This window comes from Cardiocondyla obscurior, linkage group LG15 (genome assembly GCF_019399895.1).
Source record: "Cardiocondyla obscurior isolate alpha-2009 linkage group LG15, Cobs3.1, whole genome shotgun sequence".
NCBI classification, from domain to species: domain Eukaryota; kingdom Metazoa; phylum Arthropoda; class Insecta; order Hymenoptera; family Formicidae; genus Cardiocondyla; species Cardiocondyla obscurior.
In genome coordinates this window covers 4119392-4134374 of record NC_091878.1, presented here as the reverse complement: position 1 = coordinate 4134374, position 14983 = coordinate 4119392, and the positions used below count along the sequence as shown (strand labels likewise).

Below are 14983 nucleotides of genomic sequence, written 5' to 3'. Positions count from 1 at the left end.
ATTAATGGGCTTTTTTTTAATTTCTTATATTTATAAATTTATTTTTTTTATTTATAAAAAAACTTTACATGGATGATAGTCTTATAGTAAACTTGTTTGATTAAAAGATTAATTAAAGTTCGATTTTGCTAAATTTTTTTTTTTACGTATGATGAAACGCTTGTAAAATCTAAATTAGAATAACTTAAAAAAGAAAATTACATTTGAATATACGCAAAAATGCGTGGTTTCAAACAGTCAGAAGTGGTTTCTGTACGTATGCTATTAAGAGATCGTACCTAAGTATTACGTGGTCGTTGACGTTTTTCTTAAACGGGATTAAAGCATTTTTATTTATTACTTTGTACACCAGATGGTTTATGAAGTCGCTTTTCATGTCCTCCGGGATTCGCTTGAGAAAAGGATTAATAGCAAGTATGTGATCTGCAAAAGGTAAAAATATGTCGTTATTCAGAGAATAAAAGCTGTCGAGTTTATTCGCGAGGATTAATTTACACTACAGTACTTTGCTCATTTTTGTTTTAGTATTCAATAGATAACAATGTAATATATATATATATATATATATATATATATATATATATATATATATAATATAATTTGCCTGGACACTCAAAAAGTATCTCACCTTTGAGACTCTGCTGACTGTACTTGTAACTTTTCTCTCTCGTGCTACAGTGGAGAATTTCAAAGCCGATGTCTGCTAACATCTCCCGCAAACTCCCTCGGATGTCGGTGCACAAACGTCGTTGAAAATACGGCACGTAGAGGTGCGCATCCTGCAATTAAACCGTGTTTTATTCCAATATAATTAATACAATTATTTTAGTTATTACCTGGAGATAAGACCGATACTTTGGAACCTGCTGGAGTTCGGTATACGCATTGAATCCACCATGACGTCCTATAAACATCGTAAGTGCTTTTCCATTCGGTCGCAGGAGCTTGTAAATATTCTCAAAAGCACGCCTAAATACGACAATTAAATTAAAAAGGGTTTTTTTTATTTAATTGTTAATTGTTTAATTTACAATGGCTGCGTCCAGCGGAAGAATTACTTTCGCGACCATTGTAAAATTTCTGATTCTTATTAGTGCAAGCTTTTAAATTTAATTAAAATTAGAAGCCACATGCCAGTCAGACTCGTAATTTTGTTACAACAGCTGCAAACTGCCGCTGAACAAAGTCATTAAGTGCATTCAGGAGGTACAATCGATCACAAATTTTTTTTTTAATCTAAATGCACAAACCAATTGTAATAAAAATTCACTGTGCGCTTAGTGATCGGTTGTATCTCTTCAACTATCGCTTTGAAAGTACCGTAAGTCGTTGCACCAATGCAAGCAATAAAAAGACAATGCGTTGTCGTATTTTCCGATCTGATCAGCCGGCAATTCCGATGTCTCGATGTTCAGCACCATGTAAGACAATCGCTTGCTGTCGCAGTAATTCTTGCGAGCGTAGTTCACCATAGCCTGCGATACGTCTGCACCTGCAACGGTAACCCGAGATTCTTTTTTTGTTCTTTGTCAACGACGCGTCTTTCACGAAATGCCTACCTACTATCTCCGCATTTTCCCCCAGCATCGGTAACAGCATGTCCTTAGTAATGTCTCCGGGACCCGAACCGATGTCCAGGCATTTCCCGCTCATCTTCGACAGCTCGTAACTGAATTCCTGTACAACGTCTAAGGCATCGCGGTGCTGCATGTCGCTTCCACCACCCATGTAATTCTCGACCTCCATGACGATCTGCGGTTCGCACAGTGTTTCGGTAAATGTAAAAAGTATATACAAGCCGGATATCACGCGTTATTGTACATATATTCTTATATACGTTTCGATATCGCGCTGTCTATAAATCGACACAAAAAAATTTTATATATCGACTGGTGAATGGGGAAAAGCAAATTAAATAATTTAATTAATTTTGCTATTTACGTACTTTGTCGATGGTTTCGTTCAGCTTTAATGGTGAGTCTCGATGTTGGTAGGATATTGAAGTTGCTGCGACAGCACGCTGGACCCGCTTCTCTACGACTGACTTTTTAACTTCGTCTTTGGTATTTATATTCGGCGTCTCGTACATATGACCTGCTCTTCCTCCGTTCTCTCATTTTATGCTCGGCTCCCTACCATTCCGTTCTTCATCGCCGAATGTGCCTACCTCAACATCCAAATTCTTTCCTGGGCTACTCCGCTGCTATTATTTCGCTTAACGGAAATTGAATAATCTATGTGTATCCGGTCGTTTCGTCGCGTCCTACCGCAATGTGTAGGTCGCGCTTGATATTTAATGATATTGACAAATGAATAAATAGATAGATAAAAAAAGGGTGAAGGAGGGAAAGATAAGGTTACGACAATAATACAATAATATTAAACGTTATTTGTCTAATTGTTTAGACTCCTTGAAATGAAAAAGTACGATACTTTATTTAAACATAAAAAACAATTTTTTAAGAACATCGATCGCTTAGACACAAAAGAGCTCGATAAATAAAAAAAAAAAAATTAATTTGTCTTATAAAGAATTCGTATAATTTAGTAAAAATTAAATTTATATATAGCAGTAAATTGTAAAGGCGAGTAATGCTTGAAATTCATATACAACACAATAATGAATCAAAGAAAAGAATTTACACAAACATCTAATGATGAAAAATACAAAGCATAGGATTCACATGTATGGAAAACGTATGACAAACATATTTAGACGCGTCACCAGATAACGTATTCGGAGGGCACCGAGGTTCTTAAAACAGATGAAAACCATAGGCTATTTTTAAATAGCTGCTCTCCGCATCCGGTTCTATAAAAGTCTATCTAATCTCACAAACAACATTATGGTTATTACTATTTCTATTCAGCGTTGTGAAAATTATCAGACGTCGAAATCGCACATTCGCGTTGGGAGCGTGCTGAAATCTCTTTTGCAAACAACTTTTTGATTCCCGCTCAATTTATATTTTTTCATTAAGCGCCGCCGCGCTTAATTAAGTCGATCTTTAACGAAGTCAGAAGTGCGGCGCGAGTTGAAATTTAATATAAAGTATATGCGGGCGAGAGCGTTGGAAGGAAAGTACGAGAGAGCGAGTTTTACCGTGCCCAGGCGTGAAAGGGCTTATCGCTAATAATCCGCGGTTCGATCGGGACTGCGAGAGTCCTTCCGGAGTATCCTCAGCCGGGGATATCCCGCAGCCCTTGAACCCGTCTTATCTTACGGCTGCATGTATTTGCCTTTCGGACAGCGCCTCGTGTATTTGCATATGTATATGCGCGGGCACACTCCATACACGCCCGTGAATAATTTGCACGGCTTGTTCCTAATCAAACACTCGTATTTCACGGGACCGGCATTCTTCATCTTCACCTTAAATCTCACTTCAATTGCGTAATTTTACCGTAAGGTCGACCGTTTAGCAAATTTTTCAAAACTTGCGCGATTTAATTAACGCAATTAAAAAGCTTCTTAAAAAAAAAACTTCTGTGAATTTACATAAATATAATTCTGTACATCAAATTGTGTATAATGTTGTAAGAAATTATCTCGTCGGATTCTCGAGATCGACTGGCTCGCTTTAATTTATTTGTCGTAATTAAAACAACAAGTATTTAATTAAGAATAAAATAATTCGCGATGCGAGTAATGTCGTTGTTCCTGCTAAAATTGTCTAGCGTGTAATTTTGAAATTTTTCAGAATTTACGGCGAACTTAAGTGTAAAATAAGCCATACATTTAATAATAAGTAACATATAAGTGTTAAGCTGAAAGTTTTCGTGGAAAGTCAGCCGCCGACTTGGTTTTTCGGTGTTTCGTCGTATCGACTTTCTCGGGCACTTGATAAATTTTTCCCGAACGATTGACGCAATAAGACGTAACGCATCTCGAGTCTCGTTACGCTGCGTTACGTTGCGTCCCGTATATTTTAGCTACCATAAATCAGTTTGGTGTCGCCTGTACGGAAAATATTTATGAAACTCGGCAGGTTGACCCGCTCTCCTCCAACGCTGCAGCCATCCTCGTCTCCCTTCCGCCTTCCTCTCCCGCTGTCTTTTCTCCCTGCCCGTCTATCTCCATTTTCTTTGCGCTCTACGCGAGGTAATGCAATATGCATTCGCGTCTCTTTCAAAGGAGATAACAAAAGGTCGTGTAGCGCTCGCGTCCGCATTTACGCACTACTATTCGGAGTTTATAGAAGCTCGGAAGCATAAAACCTATACGAGGAAATAGAGTGGGAGACGGCAAAGCGGTTCGTCGCCGCGTGGCATTTTTAATTTACAACCGTGTAACTCCCATTGATTTTATTGAACCCGCTTGCGTTCGAGATTAAAATTCGCGAAATATTAATCTCGCAAAAACGATGCTGCTTCTAATACCGTCAAAATCTTCATCTCGCAAGATTTCGCGACGCACGTGTCTACTAGAAATGAGGCGCGAGTGTGAGTCGCGAGCGCAGGTCATCGAATTAGAGGAAGATCTCGCCGACCGAAGATCGATTTTCTCCGCTCGCATTCGGGCCGAAACCGCAAGCATCCGATACTCGATCGAGCTTTCGTGCAGGGAGAAAATAGGAAAGGGGTGACAGACCGGGAAGTGGAGGTTCTTCTCGCGGGAGAGATTGCGTGAGAGGACGTGACAAAAATTGCAGCGCGTCAAGTTTTTTTCTTTTTTTCCAGGATTAATACCACGGCCTTAATTATCGCGTTCGCGATCACGTCGCATCTTCTCGATACGTTCGTCTGTATTTTTTACGAAAAAGGGCGGATGAAGCGCGAATGCACGTGAATCCTTGCCGAGCAGCTAATAACAGACGGCAACGTAAGAGGATCCGGAGATCCCGCGGTGTCTCGGTCCGACTCTGCCGGATGTAGTCCGAGGAAGGGCAACATTCCCTTCGCCCACTGCCACCCCTTTCCTTTTCCACCTCCGTCTGGCCTCCACCGAAATCCTCCGGGCCGCGGGTATCGAGTAAGTAGGGTGCGCGAGAGCGAAGGGCTTTGATAAATGACTGACGCGGAAAAAAATCCGCGTCGATACGTCTTGCTCAAGGAGATGCGCGCGCGAGAGGAAGCGAAAGAGCGGGAAAGAGAGACGACGACGACGGAAGAGGAAGAGAATGGGGGGGACGGGGAAAAGGGACGGACGAGGGCGAGAAAAAGCCGCCGGTTCGTTCCCGCGGTCCACCGAGATGTAGCCGTTCTATATATCTCCCGCGCGATCTGCATTCCCTTCGCGCGCTCGTTTATTAAAACTGGTCGAACGGTGCACCGCGAAATTCGCAGATCGATCCGCGCGGAGTGGAAACATTGCCGCGTGGAGTATCGAGAGATTTTACGCTTCCGAAAATTCATTAATCTCCCGTCGCGTGCGCGCGCGCTCGCGCGGTGTCGAGTTTAATCGCGGCAATTTAAGTTTCGCCCGTCGCCGCGCGCACCGTGAATACAAACGACGCGCATGTATATTTTTTTTTTTTTCAGCCCGCGAGGATGCTCGCGCTTTTTAGCGAATCGCGAATTACGGGCCGCGTTGCTTTTCGAAACCATTTGCATCGCGCCGCATCTCCGGACATCTTCGGGAGACGGTCCTTCTCGCGGACGCGTGCTTTATCGGAAAACACTGAGTGAGATATATGGAAAGATTATGCGAGATGGCGTTTCGGAGTCGGACAGCCCGCTATTCTTCGCTCCGTCAATTATGCTAATTTCGATTGCGGCGAGATTAATGGAAGAAGGCGGGCGTCGTCGCTCCACTCTTTCCCTTCGCTCCCCAACTCTCTTTCTCACGAGCGGACGGGCATGATGTTCTTTCCGCATTCGCCCGACCGTGCATAATGCACTCGACTTGCAATTATTGCGGATCCGTTCCCGGTCGGTTTCGATCTCCACGTACCCTCGAGAGAGAGAAAGAGAGAGGGAGAGAGAGAAAGACAAGGAGGAAAGTAGAAGGACGCAATCGGACGTGCTTTATTCGAGGCCTGACCGCGATTCTAACCCGCGGTTCAACCCGCCTTTGTAGAAAAATAAAAAAAAAGATCGTTCTTATCAAACAATAGCGAGTTTAAACGTAATTTTGCGTTAATTAAATTAAAACAAAAATAAATGAACATAAAATCGTTGCGTTTCGAACATTCTTGTTAAAAGTAAAATAAAGTAAAATAAAATAACGAGTAACATTAAGAGATAAAAAATGTAATCGATTAGTTCAACCGTTCTCACATGTGTAAAGTGCGGGGGAGGATAGGAAGGAGATCTAATTGCGTAATGAGAATATAAAATTAAATTCCCGTCCTTCAGGACCCGGGTAGGATCTCGCCGAGCGTTACCCGCGCGTGTGCGTGTACGCGAGAGATATCGAGTGACGAAGACGGCGGCGGCGGCCGGGATTCCTAACGGAATGTATCGGAAACTAGAAGACTCGCACGGCTGTTTTCAAGGGAGGAAAGGGGCGCGGAGGGAAGGACTGCGAAGGTTTGGAAGGAGAGCGCGGCGCGGGGGATGAACGGAGGGGGCGGGTGGAAAGGGGCTGAAAAGGGGAGGGGGGAAGAGAGGGCGGAAGCGCAGATACTCGGAAGAGCGGAGTGGCAGAGATGAGTAAGAGAGAAGTGACGAGCGGCGAGAAGAGAAGAGAAGAGAAGAGCAGAGAAGAGAAGAGGCAGAGAAGAGAAGAGGCAGAGGCTTGCCGGCGACACAGGCACATCAATAATACATGTCGTCTGCTCGCTCCACCTCTTGCCCCCTTTCGTTGTCTTCCATGATCTCCGAAGCTTATAACTGGCTCTGACGCAAGTAACCTCTCTTACCCTCTCGCTCTCTTCCTCCACCTTTCTCGGCTCGTCCTCTTTCTTTTTCTTTCTCTCTCTTTCTCCCACTTTTTCTTTCCTCCTTTTACGATGACCGATTCCTCCTTCCTCCCGCCGTGCTTTTAAGCTCCAAGAATACGACTGATTTTACCGTACCGAGCGAATCGATGACGCCGCAGATAGAGCGGGCTGAACTTCTCGCCGGCGAAGTACGCTCTGTGAGGAGACTAAGAGTCTCATTTATATGGAAAGAAACATAAATTAGATACTTTCGCGGGTTTTTTTTCTTTTTTTTTTTTTTTTTCTTGCAGATACCATTAAAAGATAGGACTCAAAGTCGTACGTTCCTTCTTTCGCAATGATGCTTCCTCGATGGCGAACAGAGTTCGATCGAGGGTTCGCTTTGGGATTCGGGAGGTACGTGCCGGAAACGCGAAACGCGAGGTGAACGTGATGACGGAGCGAAGGGGATTTATCTCCTCGTAGCTTCTCGCGGAGCCCCCAATCCCCGTCGTTTTCTTTCTCTCTTTCCATTTTTATTAAAATGCCGGCGAGGGCGAGAAAAAGAGAAAGACAGGCAGCGCGGACAAGAGGAAAGGAAAGAGAGAAAGCGACCCGCGCGCGCAAAATATGAAAATCCATACAGTCGCGTGGAGAAAATATCCGTCATTTAAAATAGATGGATTTAGGTGGATATAAAAGTGGAGGGGTAGAAGAAGAAACCGACGGTGGCGCGCGCTAGGGTGGCACCTACTTCGGTCCAGGCGGGGGAGGGTGAAACGGGGAACGGGGGAGAGAAGGGGGGACGACTACTGAAAGTCGACGGTGGCAGCGGAGGTAGAGATGGTGGTGGCGGTGGTTGCCGGTGGTGTTGGAGATTTAAGGGAGACATTTTAAATGGATGGTTCCCTCGGAGAACCCGGGGCCGCCAGTATTATCCAATGGCGTGGCTCGTCGCCCGTTTCTCCGCAAGAATTCGCGAGAAAGAAGGCAGCGCGAGGATGAAAAGGAGTCGCCCGCCCGCCACCCTCCCGTGCCGTATGCTCTCTCGCGTAGAACGCCGCCGGGGCGATATTTAACCCTTAACGTAACTCCCGCGCGAGACACCCGTAAACGTCCCCCCGTCACTCGCCCCGCGCAATTACGCGATGTGAAATACTCGACCGACCTGATTCAGGACGATCGGAGTATGATTCTCAAACTTCGACGCTTTGAATTTAAATCCCACCTAATTGCGTTATTAATTATGATTGCTCGACGAAAATTAATGTTTCAAGTATAACATCTATATCTAAATGATAATAAAATTTCTATTTTAGCAATATTTTAGCGGATTACATCGCGGGTGAAGGTAATGCTCCATCTCTTTAAGAAGGTTCTGTTTTCGGGATCGATAGGAAACGCAATCGCGTACAACACTTTCAACGTTTTTCGTCCCGCGGTGTAATCTCGTTCGAAGAATCGATCGTCGCCGAGGATACGTCATTCCCGTGTCGCGATATCGACGCGCGTCTCGCGTGTCTGAATTATTCGAAACTCGTTATCTCCGCTCCCGATATTCTCACGACGTCTGAGGAAGGACACGCGAAACCAGCCGAAACAGATTCCGAAGGAAGACGGTGCAGCCGCGCGGCAACCTCGAGCTTTACTCCCGATATAACTTGGGATTAATGGCCCACCGTTCTCGCGGCGGTCCTTCAGGATCACGCCCGTACGTTAATCCCGAACTCGATAACCTCCTGGCAGGATCTCCGTCTTCGCGAAAGCTACACAGTGCCTTGCCATTGATCCCTCGCATTCGGCCGCAAGAGTGCTTCATATACTTCCAACGAGGCTTTCATCCCCGATTTGAGGAAATTCTATTAATTCCTGCGGAATCGAGAGAGCTGCTATCCTTGAGACATCTGCCATTATTCGTAAGTTCGCAAACGTAATGATTAGAGTAAAAAGATAAAGGGGTAAAGTAAAAGATATATAGACAAGATTATGAGAGATTTTTCCGTTTATTGCAATGCAGAAACAGATCAGAGTTCCACCCCGCGCTAAGATCTCGCTCGGGGGTGGCTCTCGACCTATCGAGGCTCGGTCCGTTTTTCGCGGAAAGGTGGAAAACCGAGTGCGACCAATCCCGTTTCGGCAGTTATCACGACCAATCGTCGAGTTTCCACGATTCGGATGTGACTGCGGCATGCGGCAGGTGGAGGCAGCTTGCGGGGCGAAGGACGAAGGGCGGGGGCGAGCGGCGCGGGCACCAGGGTGGCGGAAAGCGAGAGCGGTCCTGCGCGATCTACCTAGGAGTTTCCCGAATTCGTTTCTACAGACCGGAAGTCCGGGTCGTATTTGCGCTTTCCATTGGGTTTCTGGATGTCGTCTGGGGCCAATGGCACGGCGAAATGCCGACTGTCGATGTCGCTGTGTGGTCTGCCAGGGGGGTTGGTTACGCCCCGCGCGACGTGCACGTATATTACGCGAACGGATGCGTGGTGGTAGGGACGGAGAGAGATAAAGCGGAAGAGGGAACAAGGGAGGACGGGAGGGAACGGATAAATCCCGGCGGAAAGAGACGGCGAATTTCGCAAGCGGGATCTCTCGGCGTCTCCGCGCGTCTGTCTGCGTTCTCTTTCCTCCGGCAACGACCGTGCCTCCGCATCCGTGAGGGAAAGAGGGATGGGATTTCTCCCTCTCTCTATGTCGGCGAAGCGCGTTCGTACGTATACATATATATGCGCGTGCAGCTTCGAGCTATGTAGCGTCAGAGCGAGGAAAGGAGAAAGAGAGAAAGTAAGAGAAGGTCGCGGAGGAGCGAGCGAGAGGAGAAGGTAGAGAAAGCGCGGGGGAGGTTCGGGGAGAGGACGCCTTGCTTCGATCCGAGAAAGAGACGCAGACAGACTCGGAGAGTCCTGGGTTCGATCCCACAAGGAGGTAGACACTCGGCGGCACTTAAACCCTCCGCGTCCTCCCTCCCTCCCGGGCCCTCGCCGCCCTGCCATCGCGAATCTCCGATCCGACCCACCTTACCCGCCCACCCCTCGCTCGGTCGTTTCGTCTCTCTATTTCGCCCACTCTAACCCCCGCGCGCCTTGCACCCCGATATATATTGCTCCTCTTTCTCCCTTTCTCCCTCCCGCCCTCCGCTACCATTCTCTCTCCGCACTGCCGTTCTCCGCGAGTCTCTCTTCCTGCCCTCGCGGAGAGAAACCCATCCCAGAAGTAGAAGCGCGAAGCTAAGGCTGCCCGAGGATCGTCGAAGGTGGTTGGAGGATTTTTTTGTTACTGCCGGCAGATGCTGTGCCTCGTGAAACGCGGCGAAGAACGACGCGCAGATAGAAGGAGAAAAAGCGAGAGAGAGGAAGACGGAATCCGAGGAGGATCGCCGAGGGCCGGGGTAGACTGCCAGCCGGAGGGACGAGTGGTCCGGTATAGAAGGTCGGAGGAGGTGGGTTGGGGAAAAAGCTCGGCACGAAGCACGATATTTCCCTCACGGAGAGCGGTCACTTTTTACCTCGCCTCTTTCGGAGAGTGCTCCGACCGAAGCGTCGGGAAAGAAATTTCGTTTTTCTTGCGAGGCAGAGGTAACGACGATGCGCGCGCGGAGGCGCACTCGTGCAGTTAACTTTTCGCAGCTCGAGCTCGAGAGACGTATCTTTAATCAGTTGCCCGGCGCCCGGCGTAACAACAGTCTGACGATTCAAGATAATTTTTATTATTTTCCTAAGTATCGATTTGTCTTTTTTATTCGTCGAGGCTTTATAAATTTTTTCCTTACGCTCGTTTAAAGGACATATTTTTTCAAATTTTATTAATAACTTGTTACTTTTGGCTTATTAATAGCGTCCTTTTGACGAGTATTATATTTCAAACGGAAGCATATTCGCGTCTCCCAGGTGGAACTCGATTTTGGTAACTGGTCCGAAGCCAGTCTCTCTCTCTTCTCTCTCTTTCTCTCTCATTTCAGCCTGGTTGGATGCTGCCGATGGTCGAGAGACGCGCTTGCAACGCGAGCAGTCGATAGGACGTTGCGCATTGACACTCGGGTGGAGCGACGATTTAATCGAATTACGGCGGCGCTGCCGCATCACAGATAATCGTTATTAAATTATCGGAGTTATACGTGGCGGCGACGACGCGGGCGCGCGTTCTTTAATGGCGCGGCGCCGACGGGGCTCTGCCTCCTCGGTCGCAATTAAAACGTCCGTTACGGTCAATCGACGCGATGGTCCGTTTATTTTTATAAGTCAAGGTTACCGTGACACACCTGTGCACGATTACTCGACGACAACCAGCGGCGCTTCTCGGCCGCTGAGAAACGCGGGGACATCAAGAGAGAGAGAGAGAGAGAGAGAGAGAAAGAAAAATAGAGAGAAAGAAAAAGAAAGAGAGAAAAAGAGAGAGAGAGAGCAAGATTACCGAGACGAGCCCGTTTGGCGTTGACATTTTACTCGTGCTCCCATAACCGCGGGACGCTCGTACGACGCGTCGTTAAAAACGAGCTAATTGGTTTCATCAAAGCGCCCGCCGTCGGGTCGCAAGGGGTGTCAGGGCACCACCACGGCCAGTCGATTCCACTTTCATGCTATTTTCTACGGAAATATTTTTGCAGCGCAAAAATTAGAGAGAAGGTTTCCATTTTTTTTTTTTTTCGATCGATGGCTCTTCTTAACTTTCCTCTTCCGCGAACATTTCCTTTCGTCTTCAAAAAGCTAGCCTGCTGTATTTAGAAAAATTGATAACGCGTTTACGGTGCATCGTGAGGACGTATGAAAGGATTTAAAATCGCGGAAACGTTCGTCTTATTTGACTTTTTTTTTTTATTTCAGGTTTTCTTGAAATTTCTAAGCGTTACTGCAACGACACGTTCGAGGCAGCTGTGATATAAAAAGGCCGAGAAAGAGCGAGGACAAGAAAATGCGGGTTAAAACCCTTTAGTCTGGACCGCAAGTGGGACCGGACCCCCGTCGCGGCGAACTGTTTTTCAACGTTTTAACGAAACGGGGCTTCGTGCGGACGGTTCACGTTCTCCAAGATTTTCGCGCGACGCCGCGCGATTTGCATTGCAAAACGCGAGCCCCCGATTATCGACCCAGTTAATTTGTTTGATATTACTGCATAAGAAGCATTACAGAATACTAGGAATCAATGGTGCCCGATCAACATATCTCTCTGTTCCTTAAAAATAAAATTTAACAAAGACAAAAGGACCCTCCCTTCGAATAATCATAAAATCAGCAGTCGTTTAATAATTCAACTTGCGTGATCGGTGCTCGCGAATTCTTCGCGATGCGACGACGGTAAAGAAAACGACGGGGTGAAAAGAGAGAGGAAAGCCGCGGAGAAAAGACGCGAAAAGAAAGTAAGCGACGGCGATAAGGACCGTGGAGGGACGGGGGAGATTCTCTTCCGAGAGAGGTATCCTCCCTCCACCACCACCTCAGCCGGCAATGACAGATACAAATAAACGATCCGGCGATTTCGCGCAAGCGCCCCCCGCGACTGCGACGACCACCCTCTCTTCGAGCTCGCGCCCGTCCGCCGCGGAGATCGAGGTAGGTAGGATAGGTGGCCGCGCGGTTGGGGGTTCAACCGCCACCTTGGGTGGAGCCTGCCGGCCGACGTCATCAGACGTACAGACAAACGGCACAGTCGTAGAAAGGCAATGCGCGCCACGGTGGCGGGCCCAGGTGGTTGCTTTACGTCTGCGTACAAATAACACCGCCGCCGTCGTACGCCCTCGTCTGGAGAACCCGCCCTTCTCCGCTTCTCGCGCTCTCTTTCGCGGGGGGAGACACTGGGTCTCTGGTCCCGCCTGACTGCAGGCGACTGCCATTGCTCGTTGCCCCCGAGAGAGTCTAGAACTTCTAGGGTAGTTCTTACGTCCCCCTTCCCCCTCGGGGTCTCTCTCTCTCTTTCACGGGAACCCGCGAATCTCCGCCAGAAATCGTCGAATCTCCCAAGATGGCGACCCGCGCGGCAGGGGTGGTGGCTTTTGTCGCGAGTTACCCCAATCGTCAGACGATAACCCGGCAGCTAAAGACAATTCCAAGTGGTTCGTAAAAGAACCTTTCATTCAGGCTCTTCTACGTTTTAAGAATAAATGCCCGATACCATGTTCGATTTCTAAACTCAATTATGAATTTAAACCGTTCTGATTAAGAGCGATCGAGAATGTTACAAAAGAGAGTTGAATTTGATTAAATTTTTTTTTTTAAGATCGCGGGCGGCGAGGAGGGTTGATTTTAGTGCGGTCGCGCTACGCAAAAGTGAATTCTTAACTCGTTATCCCCGACCTCTCTAACTCCGTCCGTGGTTGCGAAAGCCTGGTAACGCCGATAGTAGCGCGCGTACGGACGTACGGTAGAATAATGTGGTCGTTGGGAAAGTTGTATCGGGGACCTAGTGTCACGACCGCAGCAGCAGCGACGGTGGTAGCACCACCAGCAGCACCAGCAGCACCAGCAGCGGCAGCAGCGGGATGGACCTCTCTGCGGGAAAAGCGGGAAGAGGCCGGGGGGGTGACGGGAGGGGTGGAGGAGGAGGACGGGTCGGCGGGTAACACCGTGGCGATGCTTGCGGAGAGAGAGAATAGAGGGAATACGGCAGATAGAGGTAGCTTGGAGTCGAGTGCCCGGGGCTGAATCGACCGGGCTACACACAGAGCACACCCCAAGCCGAGGTCCCTCTCTTACCCTCTTGCTTCCTCCTCGCGCTCTCTTTTCCTTCCCTCGCTTTCGGTCTCTCTCTCTTTCTTTCTCTCTCGCTCCCTTTGGCCGCGTCTCTTCCGTGTGCGCGTCGCTCTCCACCGTTGCTCCTTGCTCTCGCTCTTTCGTTTCCTCGCTGGAGTTCTCGCTTTATCCACCTCCTCCTCCCGGTCCTCCTCCCGCATTCTCTCTTGCCGCTTTCCATTCCGTTCGCTTTCTCGGTGCTACTCCGAGTGGCGTCGGTCCTCTCGCGACAACCACCGGCGTTGCCTACCGTCGTCGTCGGCGTCGTTCGACCGCCATCCCTTCCCGCCTGGCTGGCTCGCTCTCTCTGTCAACCACCCACCTACCTCGTCGTAGCTTTCCTGCCTCACCTCCGTCACCGACCCCTCGTCGTCGGGGTGGCCACCCCCCGCCGCCCGGCGACGTGTCCGCCTCTCGTGTCGCGAACGAGAGCCACCCAATGGCAAATGCAACCAGCAAGTCGAGGAGAGGACGGAAATGGAGAGAGTGACCGTACGTTCTTCTCACGTCTCTCCTCTCTCTCCCCCCGTCGCCTTTTTTCTTTATTTTCTCATCTCCCGCGAGCTTTCTCGCTTTACGCACAGCCGCCTCTCCGTCCTCACCCCCTGTGTCCGCTCTTCTTTCTTTTTCAGTATCAATACTTTCCCGTCCTTCCTTTTTCCCCCCGACCTTTCATCCGCGTGCATGTGTGCTCTTTTCCGACGACCGACGTGTCGTGAACTTTGTGCTCCAGTTGCCGGCGCGTCGGAATTTCGACTCGATTCACCGTCACGCGCGCCTTTTCCTCTTTACACGTCGTCCTAGACTTCGCTTCAAGTTCATGATATTTTAATTTATTTTAATTTACTTTAATATTCGGAACACTATCAATCGGATTGTTCAGTTAGGTAGATAATATCTATTAGTAGGATAAATTTATATAATGTAATATACGTTTTATACCGTGTGTATCTAAGATTCGTTCGTCAAGAAACGGTATTCTAAGAAACTACATGCAAGCTGAATGTATATCCGAGGTTCGCTCGCTCCGAAACGAAAGCTCCGCGATCGAGGGGTCCTCGAATGTCCGTGCCCCCTCGATTAGATGCACATCCAGTCCGGCAGAATTCGCTTAGATCGCCGGATAGGCGCTCGAGAGTCTATCGCCCCGCCGGACCACTCGACGGGGTCGAAAAGCGGCTGCTCGCCAAGAGACAGAATTCGCCCCCTTCCCTCCTGATCTTCCTCAATCGACTGCCTATTTACCCGCCAAATAACAAGCGCGCGTGACGCAAACGATAGCCCCTTTCTCCTTTTTCAAGCTTCTCCCCTTTGAGGTCTCTCTCGCCTCGCGCACCTCAAATATTCCACTGGGACAAAAACGGTCTCATTCCCATCTCAATCTATATTCGCACGTCCAACACACTCGAGATTATGAATGCGTGGGGTTAATGAAACCCAGGGAAGGCGTCTGCCTTTGCA

The 14983-nt window shown here is 48.3% G+C and overlaps 1 protein-coding gene across 1 annotated transcript; it reads right to left on the bottom strand.

The window, feature by feature from the left end:
- Positions 1–49: 49 nt before the first annotated feature.
- Jhamt (juvenile hormone acid methyltransferase) lies at positions 50–2271 on the bottom strand. Its single transcript, XM_070667100.1, has 6 exons — positions 1946–2271; positions 1560–1752; positions 1321–1492; positions 837–969; positions 629–779; positions 50–423 (listed from the first exon to the last, which is right to left on the bottom strand). Exons 1-6 carry the CDS (start codon positions 2087–2089, stop codon positions 230–232), a joined length of 987 nt encoding a protein of 328 aa, XP_070523201.1. The 5' UTR covers positions 2090–2271; the 3' UTR covers positions 50–229.
- Between the last annotated feature and the right edge of the window lie 12712 nt (positions 2272–14983).

Excerpts from the sequence above, each read along its gene's own strand:
- Jhamt (XM_070667100.1), bottom strand. The coding sequence starts at position 2,089 with ATGTACGAGACGCCGAATATAAATACCAAAGACGAAGTTAAAAAGTCA. Across the intron at positions 1,493-1,559 it reads GGAAAATGCGGAGATAGTAG|GTGCAGACGTATCGCAGGCT; the intron begins GTAGGCATTTCG and ends TTACCGTTGCAG. Across the intron at positions 424-628 it reads CAGTCAGCAGAGTCTCAAAG|ATCACATACTTGCTATTAAT; the intron begins GTGAGATACTTT and ends TACCTTTTGCAG.